This window comes from Hevea brasiliensis, chromosome 13 (assembly GCF_030052815.1).
Source record: "Hevea brasiliensis isolate MT/VB/25A 57/8 chromosome 13, ASM3005281v1, whole genome shotgun sequence".
NCBI lineage: Eukaryota > Viridiplantae > Streptophyta > Magnoliopsida > Malpighiales > Euphorbiaceae > Hevea > Hevea brasiliensis.
In genome coordinates this window covers 79591749-79619527 of record NC_079505.1, presented here as the reverse complement: position 1 = coordinate 79619527, position 27779 = coordinate 79591749, and the positions used below count along the sequence as shown (strand labels likewise).

General features: G+C 32.7%; 2 protein-coding genes and 1 long non-coding RNA gene across 5 annotated transcripts; 2 read left to right on the top strand and 1 right to left on the bottom strand.

Moving 5' to 3' along the window:
• The first annotated feature begins 315 nt into the window (after positions 1-315).
• LOC110660765 (UDP-arabinopyranose mutase 3) lies at positions 316-2846 on the top strand. The gene is made up of 4 exons (XM_021819192.2): positions 316-764; positions 1618-1868; positions 1958-2126; positions 2234-2846. Exons 1-4 carry the CDS (start codon positions 435-437, stop codon positions 2579-2581), a joined length of 1098 nt encoding a protein of 365 aa, XP_021674884.1. The 5' UTR covers positions 316-434; the 3' UTR covers positions 2582-2846.
• Positions 2847-3156: 310 nt separating this feature from the next.
• Positions 3157-4730, top strand: LOC110660686 (uncharacterized). Its single transcript, XR_002495984.2, has 2 exons — positions 3157-4218; positions 4318-4730. It is a non-coding gene; the product is annotated as an uncharacterized LOC110660686 (long non-coding RNA).
• Positions 4731-6255: 1525 nt separating this feature from the next.
• LOC110660764 (squamosa promoter-binding-like protein 6) lies at positions 6256-26156 on the bottom strand. Of its 3 annotated transcripts, none has more exons than XM_021819190.2 (5): positions 24716-26155; positions 23953-24089; positions 21565-21735; positions 20845-21486; positions 6256-6576 (listed from the first exon to the last, which is right to left on the bottom strand). In XM_021819190.2, exons 1-4 carry the CDS (start codon positions 25375-25377, stop codon positions 20861-20863), a joined length of 1596 nt encoding a protein of 531 aa, XP_021674882.2. In that variant the 5' UTR covers positions 25378-26155; the 3' UTR covers positions 6256-6576; positions 20845-20860. The 3 variants fall into 3 exon arrangements, with proteins under 3 accessions (XP_021674882.2, XP_021674883.2, XP_021674880.2); XM_021819191.2 differs by having other exon boundaries at positions 20845-21471; positions 24716-26152; XM_021819188.2 differs by having other exon boundaries at positions 20845-21735; positions 24716-26156.
• Between the last annotated feature and the right edge of the window lie 1623 nt (positions 26157-27779).

Genomic DNA, 27779 nt, shown 5'->3' with positions numbered 1-27779 from the left:
ACTAAAATTACTAATAATAAAAAAAAATCTCCAATCATAAATAAGATAAATAAAAAAATTATTTAATTTTTATGTATAAAAATATTTTATAATTTTTCTTTCGTTGTAATAAATGTATCATATAAAAAAAATAAATTAAAATATTTTTGAATTATTTATTTTAAAAATAAAAGGTTAAAAATTATAAAAAAATATTTTATTATAAAAATTGAAAATAGATTTTTGATATTAGATATTATATTACAAAATAATTTATAAATATAAATAAAAAAAAGACGTGAGAAAAAACAAAAAAGTCTTCTTAGCTGGATTTACGCGGATTCTCTCAAGTCCCAGTACAAAACATTTTCTCTCACTACAAGTACTAACTCACAGCCACAATCAATCTTCAACTTCAACTCTCTTTCTTTATCTGATCCAAAGCACTCACCACAATGGCCGAGACAGCAGTGTCCCTGACTCCGACTCCTCTGTTGAAAGATGAGCTCGACATCGTCATCCCTACCATCAGAAACCTCGATTTCTTGGAGATGTGGAGGCCATTCTTTCAGCCATACCATCTCATCATTGTCCAGGACGGTGACCCTTCAAAGACCATTAAGGTCCCTGAAGGTTTCGACTATGAGCTCCACAACAGGAATGATATTAACAGGATTCTTGGTCCCAAAGCTTCTTGTATTTCCTTCAAGGACTCTGCTTGTAGGTGCTTTGGCTACTTGGTTTCTAAGAAGAAGTATGTTTATACCATTGATGATGACTGCTTTGTAAGTCCCTCCTTGATCCTTCTCACTGTATAATTTTGGTTTGAGTTGTGTTTTGAACGAAATTCTGAATTTTGCATATGAAGATCTGGATGTAATTTGGGTTTATCTGTTTCTAGTTATAGTCAGTGAGGAGGGTTTTGGGATTTTTATATTTGGTGTGAATTTTTTTAATTTATTTTAGATGTTGGGTATGTGGGGCTTGGTAATTTGGATTTTGATTTGATATGATTTGGTGCTACTTCCCTTTCTTCTTTCTGTTATTCGGATCTGGGTTTGTTATAGTTTTTTGAACTTCTGCTTGTTCTCTAAGTATCAATTTGTCTTCTTCATTGCATGCATTGATGATCTGGTGTTGCTTGACTAATTTCATTGTGTTTTAACTTCTAAAGTTTTATCTGTTTGGTATCTTAATAATTCAATTGATTTATGTGCCATTGTAACATGCAATAAGCCATTCTCACGGTTGTTTGGAGCCTTGACATTAAACTTCATTATGAATAATCAAAGATATGGTTTTTGAAGATTTGCTTGATCTCATTATTTTAGTGACAAATTAATTACTCTTCAGTGTAAAATGGCCTCTATTGTTTTGTTATACTTGCGATAGTGAAAGTTGAAGCAAGTTTGGTTCTTGGTTCTCGTCTTTTGTATTTGCATTATATTGTGATACATATCGTATTATCTTCCCTAATAATTTGGATCTAGTTCTTGTAAATCAATTGTTTAGCTATTTCTCTAATTCATGTTTAAGTGTTTGAATAATTCCTTAGAAGGGATGCCTTATATTTATATTTTGCATTGAGTTTAATTAAGGAATCTGATCTAAAGTGGAGCACCCCTTCTGTAATTACAGGTTGCCAAAGATCCTTCTGGCAAAGATATTAATGCACTTGAGCAGCACATAAAGAACCTTCTGAGTCCATCCACTCCATTTTTCTTCAACACCCTGTATGACCCATACCGAAATGGCGCAGATTTTGTCCGTGGGTATCCGTTTAGCCTTCGTGAGGGTGTCCCCACAGCTGTATCTCATGGCCTTTGGCTCAACATTCCAGATTATGATGCCCCCACGCAGCTTGTCAAGCCTCTTGAGAGGAACACCAGGTATGAAGATCCTTAATGTGTCACTAGTTTCAGCTCATGTATATATATGAATATTTAATAGAAGGATTTAATATTTGATCTGTCTGTAGGTATGTGGATGCTGTAATGACAATACCAAAGGGAACCTTGTTCCCCATGTGTGGTATGAATCTGGCGTTCAACCGGGAATTGATTGGTCCTGCAATGTACTTTGGTCTCATGGGCGATGGTCAGCCAATTGGACGCTATGATGATATGTGGGCTGGCTGGTGCACTAAGGTTTATGCATGTCTTGTTTAACACCTTGCTTTTTAGGCTTCAAATCAACTTATCAAATTTTTGTGTATGTTGGAACTCAAATTTTTTTTTTTCCACCAACTCTGTAGGTTATATGTGACCACTTGGGTTTTGGAGTGAAGACAGGATTGCCTTACATCTATCACAGCAAAGCAAGCAACCCATTTGTGAACCTTAAAAAGGAATACAAAGGAATCTACTGGCAAGAAGAGCTGATCCCCTTTTTCCAGTCTGCTGTCCTTCCAAAGGACTGTACCACTGTTCAGAAGTGCTACATTGAACTATCCAAGCAAGTTAGGGCAAAACTTGGTAAAGTTGATGAATACTTCATCAAGCTAGCAGATGCCATGGTCACATGGATTGAAGCATGGGATGAGCTAAACTCATCAGGGAATTCTGGTGAATTGGCCGATGGTACTGGAAAATCGAATTCTTGATAGCAGGAACGCTATAGCAGGTATCAGGTCAGAGATGTTATCATCTCATTAATAGTCCCAGGCTTGAGCCCATTTAACCAAGCTTTACTCTTTGAAGCTTGGATTAATTATTTTGCAGGTGGAGTAAAAAGTTAATATTTATCTGATTATTATAAATTTAGAATGATGCATTTGTGTATTGAAGTAGATTTTGTTATTATTGTTGATTTATATTAACAATGATTGGGTTGATTGCTTTAATGGCAGTAGTGTTTTGCTGGTTAAATTGTTAGTTAGGCTTCTCCTTTTGTCTTTTGGTAATTATTCAAATGCTGATTTGCCAAAAATAAAAACTCTTGACTGATGAATCATTGTCATCAAGTGTGAAATTTCCTTGAGAGAAAAAGTTCCAATTTCTTTGGCTTTTCAAACTGCAAGTACTTCAATACCAACTGGATAATTTAGGTTTTATACTCTGTTCATACCAGAACAAGTCAAAGACATCATGATTAAGCAAAGGGCCCTCTGCCCCTTACTGGTACTGTCATATTTACTGGGAAGCTGTACATTGCTTTTTTTTTGGTCTTTTAAGTTGAATTGGGAGTGGAGATGAGCAGATTTCGGATCAAATTAAAAAATCGAATCAAATTGAATCAATTCGATTTAATCAGTTCGGTTTTAAAATTTAATTGGTTTGGTTTGGTTCGATTTTATATTATAAAAATTTCAGTTATTTCGGTTCAGTTCGGTTTTGAAGAGAAAAAATTGATTAAATCCAATCGAATAGTAATTTTATATATTCAAATCGAATTAAATCGAATTGAATTGATTTTTGAATTGATTTATTTTTATAGAGAATTTATTAATTATATTTGATTATAGATATATAAATTGTTTAATTTCATTGATTAATGGTTATTAGGTTCAAATCAAAGTCAAAATTAGGCTAAATAATTTGAAAATCAAGTCTAAATTAAAAATCAATCAAAAATAAAATCGATCAATTTGAACAGAATTGAACTGAAATAGAGTGATTCGGTTTGATTCAATTTTTTATTCATTTCGGTTCAGTTTGGTTTTTAAAATATGTAATTTCATTTTCATAATTTAATTCGATTTGGTTCGATTTAATTTAATTCGGTTTAAACTGAATACTTACCTCTAATAATTGAAAGAGCGAAGACACAAAATTTTTATTGTATACTTTTAACTATTGAATCAACCAGTATAAATATTTATCTTGTAATATAATAAAATAAGAATTTATTTTTTTTTTTGAAAGAAAGTGATATTACGCTATAAATTTCACATTTCATTTGAAAAATCACTTTAGCAGCATAATCAAACGGAATAATAAAAAATTTACTAAAAATAAAAATGATTTTTCATAGCCGCAGCCTCTAGTGCATGGTTATTCCTAATCATAGGAAGACTCGTCCAAGAATTTCTGCACGGGAAGACCCATTCTCAACCGTATGAAGACCAATTGATTCACAGAAAGAAGACCGATTCCAACGGGATAATTCTTAATTTGCATTTCTCAAACTATAAATCAATTGTCTGCTACTGTAACCAAATTAACCTTTACCCTGTACCAAGCATGGAGAATTTCTCATTCAAGTTTGCCTTTGTGCTCATACTTTTAGTTGCAACATCAGGTTTTTATAAGTTTTTATGCATATCGTATTAAAATCTCTGTTTCTGGGTTGCTTAAATAAGTGGGTAATTAATTAAAAAATGTATTATTTACTTGGCAGGTTTGGTGCCAATGGCCATAGCTGGTAAGAGAGGAATGTTGCCAGTTCGATGTACTACTGATGACAACTGCAAGAACAAGTGCATGTGGGAGAAAAGCACCTGCGTTGATGGATTCTGTACTTGTCCCTTATAATAATATTAGCATAAAGAGCACCTCCTCCTCCTCCTCATATTTTTCTTTGAATAATGATGCAGAAGATGAAGATCAATCCCCTTTCAACTATGAAAATGAAAACAAATGGTGCTTCCAATAATTTTATGAATCCAATTATACCTTTACTTCCATTATGTTGCATTCCTTTTTCCTTTTTAAAAAAGATAATTAAATTTACTTTTTCAATTCAGTTAAATGTAATTCATTCACGTTGTAATTATCAGATTTATAAAAGAAAATATAGAGCACATTCACATATTAATTAAACTAAATTTTAGGATTAAATTATATAGTCTTCTTAAATTTATGTTGAGAAATATGTTTGATTTATTAAGTAAATTTTGTAATGTAAGAGGTAAATGTTCAAGTTCTTTTTTTTTTTCCTTGTTAAAAAAATGGTATTATTTTAGCTAAATTTTTAATATAAATTGTCAAGTTATTGGCATACTAGCTACTTTGTTAGCAAATGCTAAGTATCATTTTTCTATTTTAGTTTAAAATTATTTTTTATTTTTTTCTTATTCAATTTAAAAAAAAAAATCCATCAAAATCATATAAAATGATAAGAAATTTCAAATCAACGATTAATAATAAAAATTAATAGCTATTTTACTTCAATTTGAATTTTATTGTCAAATCTTCCATTTTTGAGGGTTTTGCATAATGAGTTTTAGCTTGTAAATATCTTAAATTATTTAAATTTTTTTAAATTACTTTTTTTTAATAACATTTAAAATGATATTTAAAATAAAAGTTTTGGCTCTCACCTCAATGCTAAACAGCTATTTTTCCCTCATTCTAAGAATCAAAGGTAGCTCTATTTATTTATTTATTTTTAAAAGAGGCAAAATTCTACTCTTATTCAAATGAAAGTGAACGTGGACTTCAAATCTTTCATTTTTGAGGGATTTTAGTACAGATAAAATTGATAAAATACATTGAATTTTTCTCTATATATGCCAAATTGATAGATTCTCTCAAAATATATTGCCTTTTATATTTACTTACCCAAAATCTCTCTTGCCAAGTATGGCCAATATGTAATCTGAGCCCTACACTGGGATTAATACACCTTCCTTAGCTGCTTTCCTTGATCACCCTATAAATCTTGTCAATATAAAGTTTCAAACTTCATAGGCTGCAAAATCATGGAGAATGTCTCGTTCAAGTTGGCCTTTTTGGTCATGCTCTTGGTCACTCCATCAGGTTGGAAGTCATTTCTAAGCTTTTTATTTGTGAGCAGATTCAGATTTAGTGTTCTTTGAAATTAATAAAATTATACCCTTTTCAAATATGCATTAGAATCTGTGTTTTGCTGCAAGAAACTAATGATGTTGCTTTTTATAGTTTTGACATTTTCAAGAACAACTGAAATAGTTGAGAAGAAGAGAGGCTCTTTGCCAATTCCATGTTCTACGGATGCTGACTGCAAGGGCAAATGTTTGTGGGAGAAAAGCACGTGTGTAGATGGGTTCTGTACTTGCCCATTGAAATAACAATTAGGAACACCACTTTCAGATTGTTTCAAATCATGTATCTCTGCATGCATTACAATCTTCCAGAATTGATAATAAATGGTGCTCCTAAAATTTTATGAATCAAACATGCCTTTTGCTTCAAAACAACTGGTGATTTGACTTAATCATATCCAATGTTTTCTTTTTATTGAGTTTGTGGTAAGAGGCGAACGAATTTTCTAACTGAAATCTGTCAGCTTTTCCTGCTTCTAAGCTCCAGCAGATTTAATTATTTGGGAAAAGCTGATGAGTCTATTAATCTACAGTTGTTAAACCACAGCGGTAATGGCTATCTGACTAGATTAATTGAGTTGAATATGAGACTTGCACAATCATATGCAATAGGATAATGAATAAAGCAACATAAAATCCAATGATTTTCTCTCTATTCAAAGGGCACAAATGCAGAAAGTTGAATTGCTAATGAAATTATTTATGTTGCAGAAAGATCATCAGTTTATGCATCAACATGCGAGAACGGTTGCATAAACTTTCTCTTGCTTTGCTCTGTATCATTCCAGTTTATGCTGCTTTAGAAATCCAGTGTAAATGACACTGAAGCTACCACATACTCAGCTACCTGCTCCCTGTGCCAAACCAAGCAAAATATTTACCAAATGAATTGAGAATGAAGCTCATTTAACTTGGCAAGTTCTTCATTTTATTGCATATATAGGGCCACTATGATGACAACAAGGGTTTTTCAAGAAACCATCATTTGAAGATATGATTGCAGTTATATGAGATAACTGAAAATCATATAAAGCAGAACCAAGCAAATACCTAAACATTAATGATTTAGTGTTTAGTAGGGCAACCAACATAACATACAAGTCATGCATTAATGGAGAAAGAATAGGCATCTTGTGCTACTTAGGCTCATAATAAAAGTATTCTCGTCTAATATTTCCAATGGGCTGATATAAGTGACTTCTAACCATACTTGGTTATTACTAGATACGATGGAAAAAGTCACCATTTTAAGTGGCATCATAGACAAATAAGACACACATGCATGCTTCAATGTTTCTTGTATTTGTTTTCCTAGCACTCAATGCAGCAATAGTTGATCCTGTGATCTAACAGATGTCAGCAGTGAATGATGCAGACACCTGAACTCTGTTGACGTAAGCAGTGAATGTTTAAGACATGACAGTGAAGGATGTGCAAGCTATAGAGATGGTAACTTAGTGTTGGCAGATATGGCAACAGCAGAGGTGGTGGTATACTATGTTAGTAGTATACCCTAGAGCATATCATTTAGTATGTATCTTGTATATGTTTTATTAATAAAAGACATTTTCACTTTTACGTTTACACAATATATTTATGTGTAATAGAAAAGGTCCATTGATATTTTGTTAGAAATTCTATTCTTAAGTTGTTAAGAATATGAGTGACAGTATTTCTAGCACAAAGTATCATAAATTGGTTCACAATCGAGGATACTTCACACAGGATATGACTTATTCAGAAAGATTGTATTCATATTTGTTCCCAATGTATTTAAATGAGATATAAATAAGATGGAATGGTGAATCTCATGCCATCTAACAAACATGATAGGAACTTATGCATGATAAGTAGGCCGAACCAGTGACATTTATGAGAAGCACATGGAGTTTACTCTTGTCAATGCATTGTCATAAATCATATCGGTGTATATAATCTTTAGACCTGAGATAGCGCAGTTATCTTGTATATAGGTGGTTTGAGTTTGATACTATTTTCATACTTGTACTGTGTATGAGTATATGAGTATGTGTTGGCTCCTACTAGTTATATATGGAGGTAGGTGTTGATCAAGATGGAATTTGTTACCCTAAGTAAATAGGGATAAAATCCTATGTTCATTTAATTGTTCTTGATGTTTCAAGTTCCTGGCCAGGACAGATAGATTTAATCAGAAAAGAGTTTTTGATGAGAAAATCTTTTTAATCAAGAACTTGAATTAAAAGAGAACATAATTTTCATAGCAAATGAGGTTTGACATAAACCATGACTCCAGCTTGAATTGGAATTTTATAACAGAGAGATTCTAGTGCATGGTAACATATGATAAAAGGTTCATTTAAGGTATTCCTTACTAATTGGGTAGCCATGGCATGCTATGCTAGGTGTTAACCATGGTCTATGAGGTGCATAAAATGATTTAGAGAAATCATTTATGGTAAGAAAGAGTTCTAATGATATTAAGAGTTAATATCATATCTCATTGCCAATTAGTGATGAGCCTAGTGAGTCACACACATACACAAGTAATCACCAAGTTAAATGTGATTTAATTAATTAGTTAAATAGTTTAATTGATTAATTAAATAAGTTTGGTTTGCAATTAGATTGCAAAGTCCCTAGCATGGCTTGAAACCAAATTTAGGTTATTGGATGTATAGTATAAGTTAAATTTATATTTAAAGTGTTTAAATATGAATTTAATCATGAGAAATTAATTAATAGTGATTAATTAATTAATTTATATTTGATATAAATTGATTAGAAGAGGAGAAATAATTATTTTGGATTGAGAACTCAAAATTAAAATACAAGGGTAATTTGGTCATTTCACAAGGTGACATGTGGCACCATGAGATGGTGACACATGGCACTACACATAAGCTTGCCATTTGTCTTTTAATAATGTAAAATGATCAAAGTTAAGATTAAATCTAAGTTTGACACTTGGCACAATGTGATTGGGTCAATTAAACTAAGAGTCAATCAGAAGATGACATGTAGCAAGGGTTTTAAGTGATGACCTAGCTATATAAGGGAAATGATGAAAGAACAAAAATGCAATCTGATTTTCTAAAAGAGGTGCCGCCACCCTTGTCCTCTTCTTCATCTCTCATCAATTCAAAGAGAATTGCTAACATTCTCTTGAACTAAAATTGCTAGAAATCGTTTCTAGTGTCCTATATACATCTATAACATCTTTAAAGGCAAAACCTTAATTTCTAATTGATTGAAAAGGCTTGAGAAGCTATTCAAGGGGCTGTCATTGGTGATCTTGGTGTGGACAAGCTAGAGGGACAACATCTGGGGTCCTAGGTGCTTCACAAAGGTAACAAACACAACTACAGTGCATCAAAAGGTTAGTGCACATGTTCTTGATTTAATTTAGGGTTCTAATGAATTAATCTGTTAATTCTAAAAATCTTAAATGGCAAACATAGATCTAAATACATATTAAAAGAGTTTTAATATGCAATTGAACATTGAAATCAATAGGTAAAAATTGAATCTTGCATAATGCATGAGACCCTAGAAGAAAATTTTTGAATTTAATGTTCTAATCTAATAATTTTTCATGCTTCCGCTCCTTCAATTGGTATCAGAGCCACTATATTTGCCATTTAGATTGTTTATTATATGATTTAATTGTGTGATTTGATCATAAAATAATTGATTCATTGCTAGTTGGACCAACAATGTGGCGGCAAGGTGTAGAACACCATTGGTGCGCATGGTTTGGTTCATTCAACCATGCGCATGGTTTTTGGATTTCAGTGTGGGCTTGGTTTCAATGCCTATAATTAGGCTCATGACTAATTAAAATGTTTAATTAGGAGTATTAATCACACAATTAAATTTTGATTCAAATCTGAATTTTTAAAGTTGTTTAAATGTTATTCAAATCTGAATTTTTAAATTTGTTTGAATGTGATTCAAATTTGGATTTTTAAATTTGTTTGAATCATATTCAAATTTGAATTTTTAAGTTGAATATGAGATATTCAATTTAATTTAAGTATGTGTGTTTTATTTAATTGTTAAATAGTGATATGCATGATGGATGATCATGGACAATAAAAGACCAATGTGATTTTATTTAATTGTTAAATAGTGATATGCATGATGGATGATCATGGACAATAAAAGACCAATGTGATTGAATTTATTTCTTTTATGTTTCTTTGGGTTGTAAATTAATTAATTAATTTTAATTTATTTTAGTGGCATGTATTATAAAGATTATAATATTTTTTGGATTGTAATTTTATTTATTTGGTTCTTGTAAATTCGCCTTGGTATGCCAAGAATTACTATGTAATTGGATTGCAAGAAGATCAAGGAGGTCAAGAGTATTGGTGGGACTAGTGGGAGGAATTCAAGATCAATGGTTGATTATGTACTCCTTCAGCAACTCTTGTAATATGAATGAATGAAATGCACCTAGGAATGCCCTGATTCAATTCTTGGTGGCTCAGAATTGAATACCTTAGAAAGTCCATGGTCATACCATATTTATTGTTTATCCATGAATGCATGAGATGTATGGGATTGTATGCAAGTATATGATATATGCATGCTAAATGGATAATGTGCAAAATGAGACCATAATAGTAATTAGGACGACCACAAAATCTTTCAAACAAATGATTAAGTTGGAAATGGTATAATTAAAGTAATTATAACATGGGCCCTCCAATGAGGCAATTATTTTAAGAAATTTTAAATACTTGCATATGATGCAATTAATTTAAGAGATTTTCTTAAGAATAATTGTTAAGCATGAGATGTTGTAAATATGTAAATGGTTAGGTGGCCAATAATGGATGTGCCTGAGGACATTAAAATTATTTGCATGTTTACTGGCTCAATGGGATCAACTTAACTAATGCAAGATAAGTCAATAATGGAAGTGCCTGAGATTTTGAGCATCAGGGGCTAGGTAAAGGATTAAACCTCACGTGAGATGTGATAGGCAAGTAGTTGCTCACTTATAGTTTATTGTAATTTCAATAATGGATGTGACTGAGGATAATCAATAGGATTATAAGAATTCAATCACCCATTAGAAATCCATCCAACTAGGATTTCCGTTTTCTACTTTGGAAATGTAGGATTCGCTAAGTTAGTGGGAGGACCAATTTGATTAAAAGACCATAATCATTTTGGTTAAATACATGATACATTTATTAATTAATCTGATTATTTTCTGATAATAATGAGCAAACAACCACCACCACTATCCAATAGGTTGATAGGATCTAATATATCTGATTGGCTAAGAAATTTGAAACTTGTCCTGAACCTTGAACATATATAATATGTTCTAGACTCAAATATTCCTGGTCCCTTACTTCTAGAGACCACTTAAGAGGAACATGAAACTTTGGACAAGTGGAAGGAGCATGATATGAGAGCCAAGTGTTAAATGCTTGCTTCTATGAGTAATGAGTTACAGAAGCAGCATGAGAACATGCAGAGTGCGAGTGAGATCCTCCTTCACCTACAAGAGTTGTATGGTGAGCACAGTAGGAATGCTAGGTATGAGATATCTAGACAGCTATTCCGCATGAGGTGGTCTGAGGGACAGAATGTTGGGGATCATATCCACAAGATGATTCGGCTGATTGAGCAGCTGAAACATTTTGACTTTAACATGGATTTCCAACTGCAAACGAATTTGATCCTTCAGTCCCTTCCTGAGTCATTTGAGAATTTTGTGACAAAATTCCATATGACTAAACAGGAATGCACTTTGGCTGGTTTAATCAATATGCTGATTATTGCCCAAAAGAATATGCCAGACAATAAAGGAAAAGAGGTAGCTTTGATTGCATCTTCTTCTGCTGGAAAGTCCAATAAGAAAAAGAAATCTCAAATTCCTGGTCCTTCTAAGAAAATAGCTAAACATAAAGGGAAGACTAAAGCTAATGGAGGCAAAGGAAAGTGTTTCCACTGCCAGCAGGATGGGCACTGGAAAAGAAACTGCCCAGGGTATCTTGCTTCACTGAAGGACAAGAAGGATACACCTTCAAAAGGTATGTACTTATCTTGTTATTTAGATTCTGATGATACTCATAGTTCATCTACAACTTGGGTTTTAGATACTGGTGCTAGTTCTTACATTTCTTATGATATGCAGGAACTAGTAAACAGTAGCAGCTTGCGTTCTCGAGATGTTAGACTTCGGATTGGCGAGGGCTCAACTGTTGAAGCTTTAGCCATAGGATCTAAATCTTTTTACATGTCTGGACATGTTTTGTATTTGAATAATATCTTATATGTACCTGATGCTTTTAAGAACATCATTTCGATATCTAGTTTTACTAGAGATGGTTATGAATTTCAGTTCACAGATGATATTTGCAATATTTATTTTGGAAATAAATATGTTGGCTCGGGTTATATGCATGATGGTCTTTATTATTTGGATAATAATGATAAACACAAATTGAATGCAAGTGATCTAAATGAATGCAATGCCATGATGAAAATCAACTCAAGTTCAAAATATATTTGGCACTTAAGGTTAGGTCATGTTGCAGAAGATAGGATTGTAAAACTAGAGAAAATGAAGATTCTATCCTCATTGGGTTCTGAACCTACTCCAACTTGTGAATCCTGCCTTCAAGGTAAAATGACCAGATCACCCTTTGATGGATAAGGGCTAAGAGCTGAAAATATTTTGGAGCTAATACATAGTGATATGTGTGATCCATTTAAAGAAATGGCTAGAGGCGGTTTGCATTATTTTATTATCTTTACTGATAATAAATCAATGTTTGGGTATTTGTATTTGATGAAATACAAACATGAATCCTTTGAAAAATTTAAAGAATTTAAATCTGAAGTAGAAAATCAAACAGGAAAAAGTATTAAAGCTCTTCGATCAGATCATGGAGGTAAATACTTGAGTACTGAATTTGATGAATACTTGAAAGAACATGGCATTGTTTCCTAGCTGACTCCTCCAGGAACACCACAGCTGAATGGTGTATCTGAAAGGAGAAATCGTACCCTATTGGATATGGTACGTAGTATGATGAGCTATACTGATATGCCAATCTCCTTTTGGGGATTTGCATTAGAATCAGCTTTGCATGCTCTGAATAGGATTCCATCAAAATCAGTATCTTCCACACCTTATGAGATATGGCATGAAAGAAAACCAAGTCTTAAGCATGTTAAGATTTGGGGTTGTCCAGCTTATATCAAAAAGCTTAACACTGATAAATTGAAAACCAGATCAGAAAAGGGTCGATTTGTTGGATATCCAAAAGAGAGTTTTGGATATTATTTTTATTTGCCTACATCACAAAAGGTTGTGGTAAGTAGAGATGCCACATTTTTTGAACAAAAGTTTGTTCAAGAAGGAGGTAAAGGAAGGCAAATAGAGTTAGAATTGGAGAATTCTGACCAACCAACAGATCAGATGGATATAGATCCATCTAGTCAACCTATATCTGTTGATGAAACATCTACTGTAATTCCTCGCAGATCAACCAGGATTTCTTACCCACCAATGAGATATAATTTTCTCCATGAAGAAGAATAAGAATAAGAATAAGAATAAGAATTGTCTACTCATGAAGAAGTAGATCATGGAGATGATCCACTTACCTATGAAGAAGCTATATCAGATATAGACTCTTCAAAAAGGATTGATGCTATGAAATCCGAGATTGATTCCATTTATAAGAATAAAGTTTGGAATCTTGTTGACCCACCTGAAGGTATTGTACCTATAGGGAACAAATGAGTTTTCAAGAAGAAAATTGGTTCTGATGGAAAGGTAGAGAACTATAAAGCAAAGCTAGTAGCGAAAGGGTTTTGCCAAAAGCAAGGAATTGACTATGAGGAGGCTTTCTCGCCTGTTGCCATGCTTAAATCAATTAGGATTCTATTAGCAATAGCTGTATACTATGATTATGAGATTTGGCAGATGGATGTCAAAACAGCTTTCTCAATAGATACATTGAAGAAAACATTTTCATTGAATAACTTAAGGGTTTTGAATCCCAAGATGGCTCCAAGGTATGCAAGCTAAAGCGATCCATTTATGGGTTGAAACAAGCTTCGAGGAGTTGGAACATCTGTTTTGATGAAGCCATTAAGTCATTTGGTTTTATCAAAAATGAGGATGAGTCATGTGTATATAAGAAGGTTAGTAATAGTGCTATCACTTTCCTTGTCTTATATGTGGATGATATTCTGTTGATAGGTAATGACATAGGTATGTTGACAACTGTAAAGGTATGGTTGTCAAATACATTCTCCATGAAAGACTTAGGGGAGGCAACCTATATTTTTGGAATTCGCATTTATAGAGATAGAGCGAAAAGAATAATTGGTTTATCCCAAAGTCTATACTTGGAAAAGGTGTTAAAGAGGTTTAACATGCTTAATTCCAAGAGAGGATTGTTACCAGTGAGACATGGTATCCACCTTTCCAAAGAGATGCCTCCAAAGGCACCTGAAGAAAGAGATAAAATGGCCAGGATTCCATATGCTTCGGCTATTGGAAGTTTGATATATGCAATGTTGTGTACTAGACCGGATATCGCATATGCTGTTAGTTTGACTAGCAGGTATCAATCTAATCCAGGTTTGGAACACTGGATAGCTGTCAAGAATATCCTTAAGTACTTGAGAAGAACTAAGGATTTATTCTTGATATATGGAGGTGGTGACTTGCAATTGGATGGTTATACTGATTCTGATTTCCAATCAGATATCGATGATAGAAAGTCTACCTCTGAATATGTGTTCATTTGTAATGGAGGTGCAGTCAGTTGGAAGAGTTCCAAACAGAGTACGATTGCTGATTCCACTACAGAGGCTGAGTATATTGCTGCATCAAATGCTGCAAAGGAAGCTGTTTGGATAAAGAAGTTCGTGACAGAACTTGCAGTAGTTCCTTCCATTGAGTCAGCAGTTCCACTCTATTGTGACAACAATGGAGCAGTCATACAGGCTAAGGAACCCCGGTCTCACCAGAAGTTCAAACACATAGAAAGGCGCTACCACATTATCAGAGAAATAGTTGGGCGAAACGATGTAACCATGCAGAAAATAGCATCAGCTGAAAATCCAGCTGATCCATTCACTAAGCCTATGTCACAAACTCAGCTAGACTGACATCTTGAGAAGATGGGTCTAAGATATTGTAATGAATGGCTCTAGTGCTAGTGCGAGATTGTTAGTAATATGCCCTAGAGCATATCATTTAGTATGTATCTTGTACATGTTTTATTAATAAAAGGCATTTTCACGTTTCCGTTTACATAATATATTTATGTGTAATAGAAAAGGTCCATTGATATTTTATTAGAAATTTTATTCTTAAGTTGTTCAGAATATGAGTGACAGTATTTCTAGCACAAAGTATCATAAATTGGTTCACAATCGAGGATACTTCACACAGGACATGACTTATCTAGAAATATTGTATTCATATTTGTTCCCAATGTATTTATATGAGATATAAATAAGATGGAATGGTGAATCTCATGCCATCTAACAAACATGATAGGCACTTATGCATGATAAGTAGGCTGAACCAGTGACATTTATAACAAGCACATGGAGTTTACTCTTGTCAATGCATTGTCATAAATCATATCAGTGTATATAATCTTTAGACTTGAGATAGCACAGTTATCTTGTATATAGGTGGTTTGAGTTTAATACTGCTTTCATACTTGTACTGTGTATGGGTATATGGGCATGTGTTTGATCCTACTAGTTATATATGGAGGTAGGTGTTGATCAAGATGGAATCTGTTACCCTAAATAAATAAGAATAAAATCCTATGTTCATTTAATTGTTCTTGATGTTTCAAGTCCCTGGCCAGGACAGATAGATTTAATCAGAAAAGAGTTTCTGATGAGAAAATCTTTTTAATCAATAACTGGAATTAAAAGAGAACATAATATTCATAGCAATTGGGGTTTGACATAAACCATGACTCCAGCTCGAATTGAGATTTTGTAACAGAGAGATTCTAGTGCATTGTAACATATGATAAAAGGTTCATTTAAGGTATTTCTTATTACTAATTGGGTAGCCATGGCATGCTATGCTAGGTGTTAACCATGGTCTATGAGGTGCATAAAATGATTTAGAGAAATCATTTATGGTAAGAAAGAGTTCTGATGATATTAAGAGTTAATATCATATCTCATTGCCAATTAGTGATGAGCCTAGTGAGTCACACACATACACAAGTAATCACCAAGCTAAATGTAATTTAATTAATTATTTGAAGAGTTTAATTGATTAATTAAATAGGTTTGGTTTGCAATTAGATTGCAAAGTCCCTAGCATGGCTTAAAACCAAATCTAGGTTATTGGATGTATAGTATAAATTAAATTTATATTTAAAGTGTTTAAATATGAATTTAATCATGAAAAATTAATTAATAGAGATTAATTAATTAATTTATATTTGATATAAATTGATTAGATGAGGAGAAATAATTATTTTGGGTTGAGAACTCAAAATTAAAACACAAGGGTAATTTGGTCATTTCACAGGGTGACATGTGGCACCATGAGATGGTGACACATGGCACTACACATAAGCTTGTCATTTATCTTTTAATCATGTAAGATGATCAAAGTCAAGATTAAATCTAAGTTTGACACTTGGCACAATGTGATTGGGTCAATTAAACTAAGAGCCAATCAGAAGATGACATGTGGCAAGGATTTTAAGTGATGACCTAGCTATATAAGAGAAAGGATGAAAGAACAAAAATGCAATCTGATTTTCTAAAAGAGGTGCCGCCACCCTTGTCTTCTTCTTCATCTCTTCTTCTTCATCTCTCATCAATTCAAAGAGAATTGCCAACATTCTCTTGAATTAAAATTCCTAGAAATCGTTTCTAGTGTCCTATATACATCTATAACATCTCTAAAGGCAAAACCTTAATTTCTAATTGATTGAAAAGGCTTGAGAAGCTGTTCAAGGGGCTGCCATTGGTAATCTTGGTGCGGACAAGCTAGAGGGACAACATCTGAGGTCCTAGGTACTTCACAAAGGTACCAAACACAACTACAGTGCATCAAAAAGTTAGTGCACATGTTCTTGATTTAATCTAGGGTTCTAATGAATTAATCTGTTAATTCTAAAAATCTTAAATGGCAAACATAGATCCAAATACATATTAAAAGAGTTTTAATATGCAATTGAACATTGAAATCAATAGGTAAAAATTGAATCTTGCATGATGCATGAGACCTTAGAAGAAAATTTTTGAATTCAATGTTCTAATCTAATAATTTTTCATGCTTCCGCTCCTTCATACTACTGCTAATCTTGGAGTGTTTTCTTGTAAAAGAGGTAAAGGATTTAAATGCCACAGGGGTAATGCAGTCAATTAAAACCAGATTTAGAAATTATTTTTATTTAATTTTTAATTATAAAATTAAGATCATTCGGATTTTATATTATAATTAGGAAATTTAGGCTTCTATTATTAGAAAATTTAATTAGGAAGTGGTATTTTAATTATATGGCAATTCTATTGTTTAGAATTCTAGATTTATTGTTGGCTTTATGTTTCTGGTTAGATTGGTTTAATATTTTCTTATTTTAGATTTCTAATCTTAATACTAGTAGAATTAATTATTAAACTACAAAGACATATGTCATCTAGATATTTTATTAGAACTTATTATGATTATTATTGACAAATGAGAATTAATAAAATCTGAGAGTTTATTTCTTTTTCCCCATTTGAGTGTTGTGTGTTCTATATCAATTTGGCATTAGAGCCCTTAAAGCATTCAACCTATGAATTAGAGAAAGCAATCTGAACTTTTGTGTTCTCTTCTTTGCGGATTGTTCTTCCTTCACCACTGTGCCCTCTCGTCTTTTCCTGCCCTTCATTTTTCTGACCCTCAACTATACCTTGAAATTAATCAGAGAAAGCCTAAACTTTTGTTTTTTCCCTAACCCTCACCACTATGCCTCACAAACCACCACTTCATTTTCACTGAACAGCTGTGCCGCCACCACCATGCCATAGCCCAGCACCAGAAGGCAGCTCTTCCTAGTTCTGACGTAAATTCGACAGCCAGAATCTGCCCAAAAACCCAGTTTCGTCCAAGTCGGGTTTCAACCTGAATCACATTCAGCCCAACAAACCAACTTCTACACCTCACTAGTGGTTCGCCACACACCAATTAGTGTGTTGCCGTTGATGGATTGGGTGCCCGACCATCCACACGCCAACATGCGCAAGTCAGGTTCAATTGGCCCATAAACTCAATTGAGATCATGCTTGTTTGCTTCTGTTAGCACCTGATCCTCTACTTGCTCTTTGCCACATCAGTTGCCACGCCACTTGATTTTATTCATTTTTTCAGTTTGTTTTTTGGTAAATCAATTCAATTTCGGTTAGTAATTTTCAAAGATTTGATATTTCAGTTCAGTTATTAAGGTAACAAACCTCTCTCTCTCTCTCTCTCTCTCTCTCTCTCTCTCTCTCTCTCTCTCTCTCTCTCTCTCTCTCTCTATATATATATATATATATATATATAATGTTATGCTTTTTATTACTTGTATATAAACTGTCTCTAATTCCAGTCTTCAATCCACTCACGCCTCATCCCTACCCCTCGATCATTCATTCATATCCAGAGGCATGCTCAGATGCTCTCACCTCTCTTCCTCCCTTTCTCCCTCAGAGCCCTAAGCCACTTTTGTTCCATAATTCCATCTTCCTCTCTGTATCTAAGTCCAAGTCTAGATCTCCATTCTGTATCTAAACCCACGTCTCCACATCTACATGTCAAAATCTCCAGAATTCCCTAAACAAAGTTTGAAAAGGCACCGTGACCTTGGACCTGAGATTTCCATATGAAGCTCCAAGTTCAGATCTCCAGATTACCTATGACGGCATTTTCATGCCTATGACTAATGCATAATAGGAAGTTTAGAATTTCATTTAAGAATTTTAATTACTATAGAATTAGGAAATTTAAAGAGCTTTTATTGTTTAAGAATTTTATTATTATTAAGTCTATTATTTCATAATTTATCTTATTTAGTATTCCTAATTAGAGTTGATTAGGTTTTCTATTCCTAAATTGATTAGAGTAGGAAGCTCTATAAAAAGAGCTAATTTTCCATCATTTAGTAGCTTTAGACAATGATTACTAATTGAGAATAATAAAATTGTTAAAAATTAGTTCTCTTTTCTAAGAATTAATCCTTGTTTTGTTCTTTGTTCTACATAAGTGACTCGCTTCAATGGCAAATGGAGGAGAAGAAATATTGAAATATTCCAATTTCAAATTTAGGTTTGTTTGACTATTTGTTTTGTTTGATCGTTGGGTTTATTTTGAGTTTGTTTGGGTAAAATTAAGGTTTGTTTGATTGTGGACTTTTTAGACTTTGTTTGAAGAAAATATTGATTTATTTAACTGTTAAAAGTTTGTTTCAACAAACAAAAAAGGTTAAAAGTTTGGGATTGTTGAAGAATGGTTATTTGATTGCTCCAAATTTTCATTTAAATGAGAAACTGTGACAGGGAACATCTAAATTTTGTGAAGGCGTCAAAGGAAAAGAATGGATCTGGCAAAGTGGGAGAAGAACCTATCGACTAAACCGAACCGAAATATTTCAGTTCAATTAACCTTCATAATTCATTTTGGTTCGGTTTAATTTCAAATGCATTTCAAATCTTTGGTTTTTTCCGATTTGATTCATCGATTTTTTTCATTTAGTTCGATTCAGAATTAAATCGGCCGATTGCACACCCTTAGCCACATCAGTGCCATGTTACCCAATGATGCCAAGTCAGCAACCCTAGCACGTCAATAAATTTGGCAAAACCCTTTCCTTCTACTTTCAACATCCAAATTCCATTTTTGACGTCAATTGTGGTGAAAATGAATATTTGAAGCATGATCACAGATCCAAATTGTGTTTTTAATGAGATTTTATATGGGAGAAATTCAAAGACTACAAGCTAAAATTAATGACTACAAGATGTTTCAGTGGATCACTGGATGTGAAGGAAAGAATGGAGTTCTTCATTTCAATCTTATTACTACAATCCAAGAAGATAGAGTTGCTTAGTTCCTGAATTCAGTTATTGATTCTTCAACACTACAAAGCTTGAGGTTGAGTTTAGAGAATGATGTAGTCAAGGAAAACTAGATTTAAGAATTATAGTTATTTAACTTTTAATTGTAAAATTAAAATATTTCATTCAGATTTTATATCATGATTAGGAAGTTCAAGTTCTTATTATTCAGGAAATTTAATTTGAAAATAGTATTTTAATTATTTAGGAATTCTATTATTTAGAATTTCCTAGTTAGAGTTGATTTTGTATTTGTAGTTAGATTGCTTTAACATTTTCTTACTTTGAGATTCCATATTCTAACAATAGTAGGAATAGTTACTATACTATAAATACCTATAAAATTTGAAAGTCTATTTCTTTTTATCAATTGGCCTATCAGTGATGGCAATTGCAGTAGCATTATAAGCTACTATTTTGATTTTGCTCAAAAGAAATTTTACTTCCTGTCTATACATAACTTTAGAAGTGTATTACTGACCCACCTTATGTATACTCTAACCCCAACAGGATGATGATAACATTGATAGCTGTAGAATAAAGATGAATAACCTGCTTTCTTTCTGCTAATGTCAAACATCATTAAACAGAAGAATACCTCATCCAAGAAATTGTTTAAGCAAGGGAAAGTCATGTGTTAACATGTTGAATGGGTACAAAAGAGAGAAATAAACGTTAGAAGCCCAAGAATTTTTTTTTTTTTTTTTGTGACGTGTCCTAAATTTTTACTTAGAGAAGGAAAAATATAAACATTTATTCAACAAGTGGGAACCTTGAAGATCTATCAGGCTAACACACTACTTCTTAAAGCCATTTATAAATTTCAATTTTGATGTTATAATATTTGTTGCATTAACTTTTAACAGCAGCTTTTCCTTTTAGTCAGATGACTCAGATCACATCGAGCTCAATGTGAGAAGCAAAGAGAATTCATTTTGAAGAAACTAATCTTCATCCTTCCAAGAAAAACACTTCGGATGTCAAATTAGAAAATATAATTGACATTTTCAAGGGATTTAAGCAGGTACCTTTTTTGCAAAGCGCTTAAGTGATATGTGGCCAGCAGAAAGCATCATTTTCCTGCTTCGCTTGCATGGATTGCTTCTGATGTTCTACTTGCTGAAGCTGTGATGATAGCTGAAGCAGGTCAATGGTGGTGCCATCTTCACAGGAAAGATGATCCTCCGCATTCATAAAATTTGAGCCCTGGTAAATCCCATCAGTGAGATCAAAATTAATAGCATCACTACCATCAGATATCAGTATGGAGCCTAATTGGCTTCCTTCTGCAGAACTTGCTCCTGATGAAGAGAACTTGTTTGGCACCACGCTTGTGGAAGCCTGAGAACTATCACCTGTTAGCTTTTCAGAAACTTGATTCACACCATAATGGGTATTGCTACCTGGAACTAACAATGGGCAGGCCATAGAAATTCCTGATGAATGACTTAAATAATTGTGTGATTGGGATGACAGAAGAGAGAGAGCACAACTAGAGCTTGTGATCCCTGATAGTCCTTGAATGGTTGATACTGTATCAAAAGCAGTGAGGTCTTCATATCCCAATGAGGGGTCCTGGATTAATGAACGTGAATCAGAATTTGAGCCTCCCAAATCATTTGGATATTGACTAGCGCTCGCAATGAAAATGCTTCCTGTTGAAGTAGCAGCTTCAATATCATGAAAAATAATAAATACTTTATCCAAGTTATCAGAAGGGAAGAGGGTTTTTGAATGCAGATACCCACTTGTGACTGGAATTGATGCTAGTGGACTAAAATCAGACCCATCTTCAACTTTTATGTGCTTGCACCAATCATTTGTTCCATATTTCTCAGAATGCAATGCGCCAGTAGGAAGTATATCTTGACAGATAAAAGACGCTAATGCAGTGCCGTGAAATTTGCTGGTGGCAAAGCCTGCACAATATTTGAAAAAAAATCTGGTTTTCAGGATATCATAACTGCAATTCTTTTTTTTTTTTTTAAGGGAACGTAACTGCAATAATTGGCATAGGCTACATACAATAGGAATATTCTATGGAACACTTACATGTCATAATTCTAGAACAGTAGAGGGCATAAAATATATACTTCAAGGATTTCTGGAATTCTGAGAAATTCCAACATCAAATGCAATAAAATTACTAACAAATTATAACATATAACCGTGGAGAAACTAGATAAATTTGGCATTAATTCCAAATATACAATACTATGTTAAGCAGATTATGCTATAAATGTGAATCCTAAATCTCACAGTCAAACATGTCAAAGTTCCCATCATCCCTCTCACAGCTTTTGCCTTCAGGACAGCAATTTACCTGCCATTCCCACTTAAGATCCCATCATTACCAGTGATGAGTGTTATACCATCACTGGTAACTTTTCTAAAGAGTGAAATACTACAGTTGATTATGAGAGTCAACATTATAATGATGATTAAAGTAATGGAAAATTTTGGAATCTATTCTATTAGATATTGCAGCAGACAAGGATTAATATTGATCACTCAATTCTTTGTTTGTTAGAATCCCAGCTTTGTTGCTACATAAATCTGCCAACACTAGACACAGTGAGCTGTCTTATATCATAGTTTATCATTCACTTGGAAAAATAAATGCCCCAAAACCTCAAGTAATAGATGTGTTTTTCCACAAGATAGATTCTCACTAGAACTATCAAGAGTACATTTGAAAAACATGAAACTAAATTTATATTGGACTTGTAAATTACAATTTCTAGGTGCATTACTAAGTGCAAGCACTACCCCTGCACGGTTATGGAAGGGGCATTCTTGATGTTGTCCTAATCTTTAGCATTTTAGCAACAAGCAGTTGCTCTAGAACTGTGAAACCATACGGTGTTGCTTGGTAGAAGAAGCCGTTAATCTTTTGCAGCTATACCTAGAAAACAATCACACTGTATTTTACATTGAGATGGCTGAATCAGGTGCTGGACCCATGCAAGCATGTGTCGAATCATGATGCCTATGATAAATCAACACCAACAAGGTCTCAGGTATAAGGTTGTGAAGCCTACTAAGTAAGACCCTGGAGTGAAATTTTCAACGGGACCTAAGCAAGTACTCAAGCAACTTATCCAGAAAATTAGAACTGTGCTTTATATTTGCACTACAAAGGCTTAAACAATTGTGTAAACTATGGTTTTTTTGTAATCACAAACAAATATTCAGAAAATTGCTTTTGATTTCATTGTCATTCAAATCATATATCAAAATGCTTTTGCTTTATATCCGCACAGTGAAACCATAACTTTGCAGTTTCAGATCTTCCAGGAGATGCAACAAAATCCAAAGGTACAAACATATATTTAGGTGCAACAATATAGCGATACTCGTACTGTGAAAACACCTTCAAAGATACAAATCTATATTCAGGTTTTCAGAATGGATAAGCATGTTTCCATGCAATTATTAATGCATGAAAAATTAGAAAATGCTAAATTAGTTTTCTTAATGCCAAGTAGGTTTAATGCATGAAACAAGTAAAAATCCCAGAGGCAAAAATCAGGGGAGGAGAAAAGCTGTTAAGTTAGATTATAAGATTTCATACACTGAAAAACATTAAAACCACCAAATACTGGGAGTTCTTCTAATGTGTCGATGAATTTCTAAAATGCCAATAATGTATTACTCTGATTACAGAATTAAAATGGTATATATTTACAAAGAATCAAGTAGTTTGCAACTTTTCTGACCAAGTCTGACTACCTCATACATCTCCATTAATGCATGTTTTAACTGCCAAACAACTGAATCATATGAGAGAAGTTAATATGCATTAGTGTGAGAACAAATAGCTCCTACAACTACTCAAGTATCAGAAAAGGATTATATTTCAAAAGAGTTAGCTTAGTTAATCTTCCAGAAGTAATTGAACATCTAAAAAAATTTCTTGGGTCTCAAATTCATCTAAGGAAAATTTAAGATTCTCCGCACAAACTTCCCCCACCAAGATTCAGCCTACCAACCTAAAATAGCATTTCATGAAATGATAAACAGCTTAAATAGTTGAAAAGTAAAATAGAGGGATTAGAACTTAGAAGTCAACTATTATATAGTAAAATAGAGAAATTATATTAATGAAAAGAAATTAGATAATATGGATGTTTGACCATTGTACGACTGAAGTAGCCTCTCAGTCCTTCCAGAGTGAATACCAACTTGAGGCTTTCTCCGACGCTCATTGTGGCCTGCAAGACGTTTACGACAGCTGCGTTTACCATCATCAAATTCAACCAGCAAATGAAACCTGGGCAGTCAAAAGCTAGTACACATTATAGCAGCAATAAGACTCAACTCATGCATCAGAGTAGCGCTACCACCAACCAAAATTTGAATTCACATTTAGTTTTTCCTAAATCTCAAACAGAGAACTCCCGCAAGCGAATGCTAATAGATTCATCTAGACATATTTGGATCTTTTTTTCTTTTTTAACTAAGGAAAGCCATCCACATGAATAGATAAACAGGTTTATTTAGTACTTAAAAGTATTATTTATGTAGTACCCCAAATAACTGGTGATACATCACATGTCTTTTAAAAGATTAGGATAAACCAACTCAGCAAGATAAAGGAGGAAAAGATACTCAACAAGATAAAGGAGGAAAAGTGAAACTAAAAAACAATAAAATAAAATGATCACAAAAAAGTAAGAGACTCCGATTTCAAGAAAATTACACTTTCTAGAAAAAAAAAGGCACAGGAAGGAGCTCAACTTGGATTTCCTTGCGTCCACATTTGATAAAGGAACTGAAAACATGACACAGTATGGTTGGGTTGGCTGTTTCAAGAATTAAGGTTTGCTATTCACATTTATCAATTTTGATCCTTCATCAGCAATTCAAAGTGAATTCTCAAAGAGCAAAAAAATATACCTGCTGCATTGTTGACAAAATCTCTGTTCCATTCCGTTCACAATAACTTTGGCAGTCTTAGAGTGAACTTCACAGACTTTATGTCTCTTGTGATATTCTTTTGAAGAGCTGAGATCCTTATTACAACCATGAACTTGGCAATGGGGAGTTTGGGAATTGACTCCCAGTCTCACTCTCTTCGGAGGCGCAGATGACTCAGATGAAGACAGAATAGATGCGCCTTTGGAAATTCTGGAATTCTGACCATCAGCGGGATCACCAAACCTTCCCAGCTTCAAATCAATGAACGAAGAATCCCTACTGTTAGAGTCCACAACAGAGCTAGAAAGTCCGGAGGAGGACTCATCCTCCACAGAAAAAGCATTTGTGTTAACCATAAAAGGAGTGATGATTTTTCCACCATCAACCTGGCCACTCAAAGCATCCCCAATTGAATTATCAGGTAATTGTTTTCCCATCAATTCTTGATAAGTCAATTCCCGAAAACCATGATTCTCAATAGCTTGTTGACTTGAGACGACCACGTTGTTGCCAAAACTACAAGTAGTTTTCAAATCCCAATCCATCAACGCATTTTTGCTTTTGGCAATAGCATCCGAAGATGAAAATGTTTCATTGGATACAAACCCCTTCCCTCCAGGAACATAGCTCCAAGAGTGCATTGCAATACTATAGAATCACTGTTTAAGAGATTAGAAACAAAAATTGTTCTCTCTTATACACCCTTTACCCAAAAAGGCAAATACCAAATTAAATTGCAACCTAAACCACTAGTGACAGTAAACATTGAAAAATCTTGCTGAGGCACTGTACACTCTACCCACAAAAATCCCCACCTGAATACCTAAAGAAAAAGCCCGACAAAGACTCTCCTTTTAAGTCTCCAATTCACTAGAAACTCAATTTCTGAGATACCAAATGTATCAAAACAAGAAAACCCATCAGAGATAGCACAAAACCCAGAAAAATTAAGCAGAAGAAAAATCATAAAAAGTGACTGAAAGAGAATAAGACCGCACGTGTGTTCAATGAAAATTTTGAGTATAAGAACGAATTAAGGAAGCACAGAAGCAAATGGGGAAAAAAAAAAAAGAGGGTATAAACAGCGCAGATAGCAACAAAGAAAGCTATCAAGTGAGTGCAAAAAGAAAGCCAAAAGTTTGCTATGTGATATGAGATGGAACGGTTTGCTTCACCACAGCAGAGAAAGCAGTGGAATTAAGTAACTAGGATTGAGGCAAACCCAACTCAATGAAAATGATTTAGGTGCCCCCGACTCCACGGGAGAGAGAACCTGCGGCTGTTATTTTCACACGCACAGAGATGGCAACAGACATTGACTCTGAGAGAGAGAGAGAGAGAGAGAGAAAACCGTAGACTTCCTTCCTTTTACTTTGTTTGGCAGCTATTACAGGGAGTAGTTGCTTGCTTTCTCCCACCTGATGCTGCCCAACAAAGAACAGGAAAAAGATAAAAATCTCGCATTATTGCTCCCTAATTACTTTTTTACCCCTCTAATTTCCACTTGATTTCAAATAAAACTTTTCTTCTGCAATTTTTTTTTTTAAGTCAATGAAGACTTCATAATCTGAATAATAATGATCAGAGAGATACGTAAAATTAATAATTAAGTAATAAATAAAAATATTTTATTTTTAATTTATTTAAATTATTTAATTTATAAATAACTTTAATTGATTTATAAGATAAATTAAAAATTTTTTAAAAATTTTAAAAAATAGCATATAATTATAATATTAAAGTTAAAATTTTAAATATTTAATAATTAATATAATTAAAATAAAATATCTTATCTATCATGATTCTCTAATTTAATTTCCCAATTTCGCCAGCTTTTGCATCATGATTAACATATCAATTTGTCTCATTCCTATAGAAAGGTCAATAGTGTGGCAAATAAATTAACCAAAATATGGTCTAGATGTCCATTCCCTCGATGATGTGCTCTCGGTGGCTCGTGACCTTTTACTTTCAAACTAAGTGTGTGGTTTGGGTTTAATTTAAAAATTATCTAAAAAATAGAAATTAAATTGAAATTTAATATGATTTTAATTTAATTTTTTATCATTTTGATTCGAAATAATTTTTAGTTTAGTACGATTTTCATTTGATTCTGGATTTTTCAAATAATTTTATATAATTAATTTTTTAAAAATATATTTAAATTAATAATTAAATTTTTTAAATTATATTATTAATGTATAATATATTATATAATATATCTTTTAACTATCTATAAATATATAATCCCTATTAAGTACATATATAGTTTAAAATTAAATATATTTTATAATATAATAATATAAATATATCATATAATATATATTTTAATTATTTATTATTTATGTAATATTTAATTAAAAGACATTAATATAATTATGAATATATATATATATATATTATAAAGTAATTTAATATATTTATAATTAAAATTATTAAAAAATAAAGAAATGAGATATAATATTATATTATATTTAATTTATAATTAAATATATATATATATAAATATATATAATTATATTAAAAATATATAATACATCTTAAAAAATAAAAAAGTATATGTATAAATTTAATTATTAATTTTAGTTGTAATTTAATACAATTTTGATTCAATTTCAGTACAGTTTCAAATCAATTTAAAAAAAAAATTAAAATCAAATTAAAATATAAAAATAATTTTAATTTGATGTAATTCTTATCGATTCACTAAAATTCTTTCATTCAACTTGAGACTTTGGAAACTGTAGACAATCCTACTCTCGGATATGCATGGTATGCTTGGCCTAGACTTGTTCATTAATCCGGTGAATTTTTTTTTCTCCCCTCCTTTGCATTAAAAAAAAAAAATTGTAAATTTAATTACCATGATGAGATCAAAATTACCTATCATTTATTTATCCTATAGGTTACATGTAAGGCTGATTCAAGCTGGTGACGAAATTTGACGAAGTTGCAAGAAAAATGAGAAAAGCAAGAATATTGCACTTGAAGAAGCAAAGAAATTTTAGCATGCTAATTTAGAAAAAGCTTAGCTATTTCATTT

What these genes read in the sequence shown, in the direction of transcription:
- LOC110660764 (XM_021819188.2), bottom strand. Translation starts at nt 25,377, where the DNA reads ATGCACTCTTGGAGCTATGTTCCTGGAGGGAAGGGGTTTGTATCCAAT. An exon ending in TTTTGTCAACAATGCAGCAG is followed by an intron (nt 24,090 to 24,715) that starts GTATATTTTTTT and finishes TTGACTGCCCAG; the next exon opens with GTTTCATTTGCTGGTTGAAT. An exon ending in GCTACTTCAGTCGTACAATG is followed by an intron (nt 21,736 to 23,952) that starts GTCAAACATCCA and finishes AATATTGTGCAG; the next exon opens with GCTTTGCCACCAGCAAATTT.
- LOC110660765 (XM_021819192.2), top strand. Translation starts at nt 435, where the DNA reads ATGGCCGAGACAGCAGTGTCCCTGACTCCGACTCCTCTGTTGAAAGAT. An exon ending in CCATTGATGATGACTGCTTT is followed by an intron (nt 765 to 1,617) that starts GTAAGTCCCTCC and finishes CTGTAATTACAG; the next exon opens with GTTGCCAAAGATCCTTCTGG. An exon ending in CCTCTTGAGAGGAACACCAG is followed by an intron (nt 1,869 to 1,957) that starts GTATGAAGATCC and finishes ATCTGTCTGTAG; the next exon opens with GTATGTGGATGCTGTAATGA.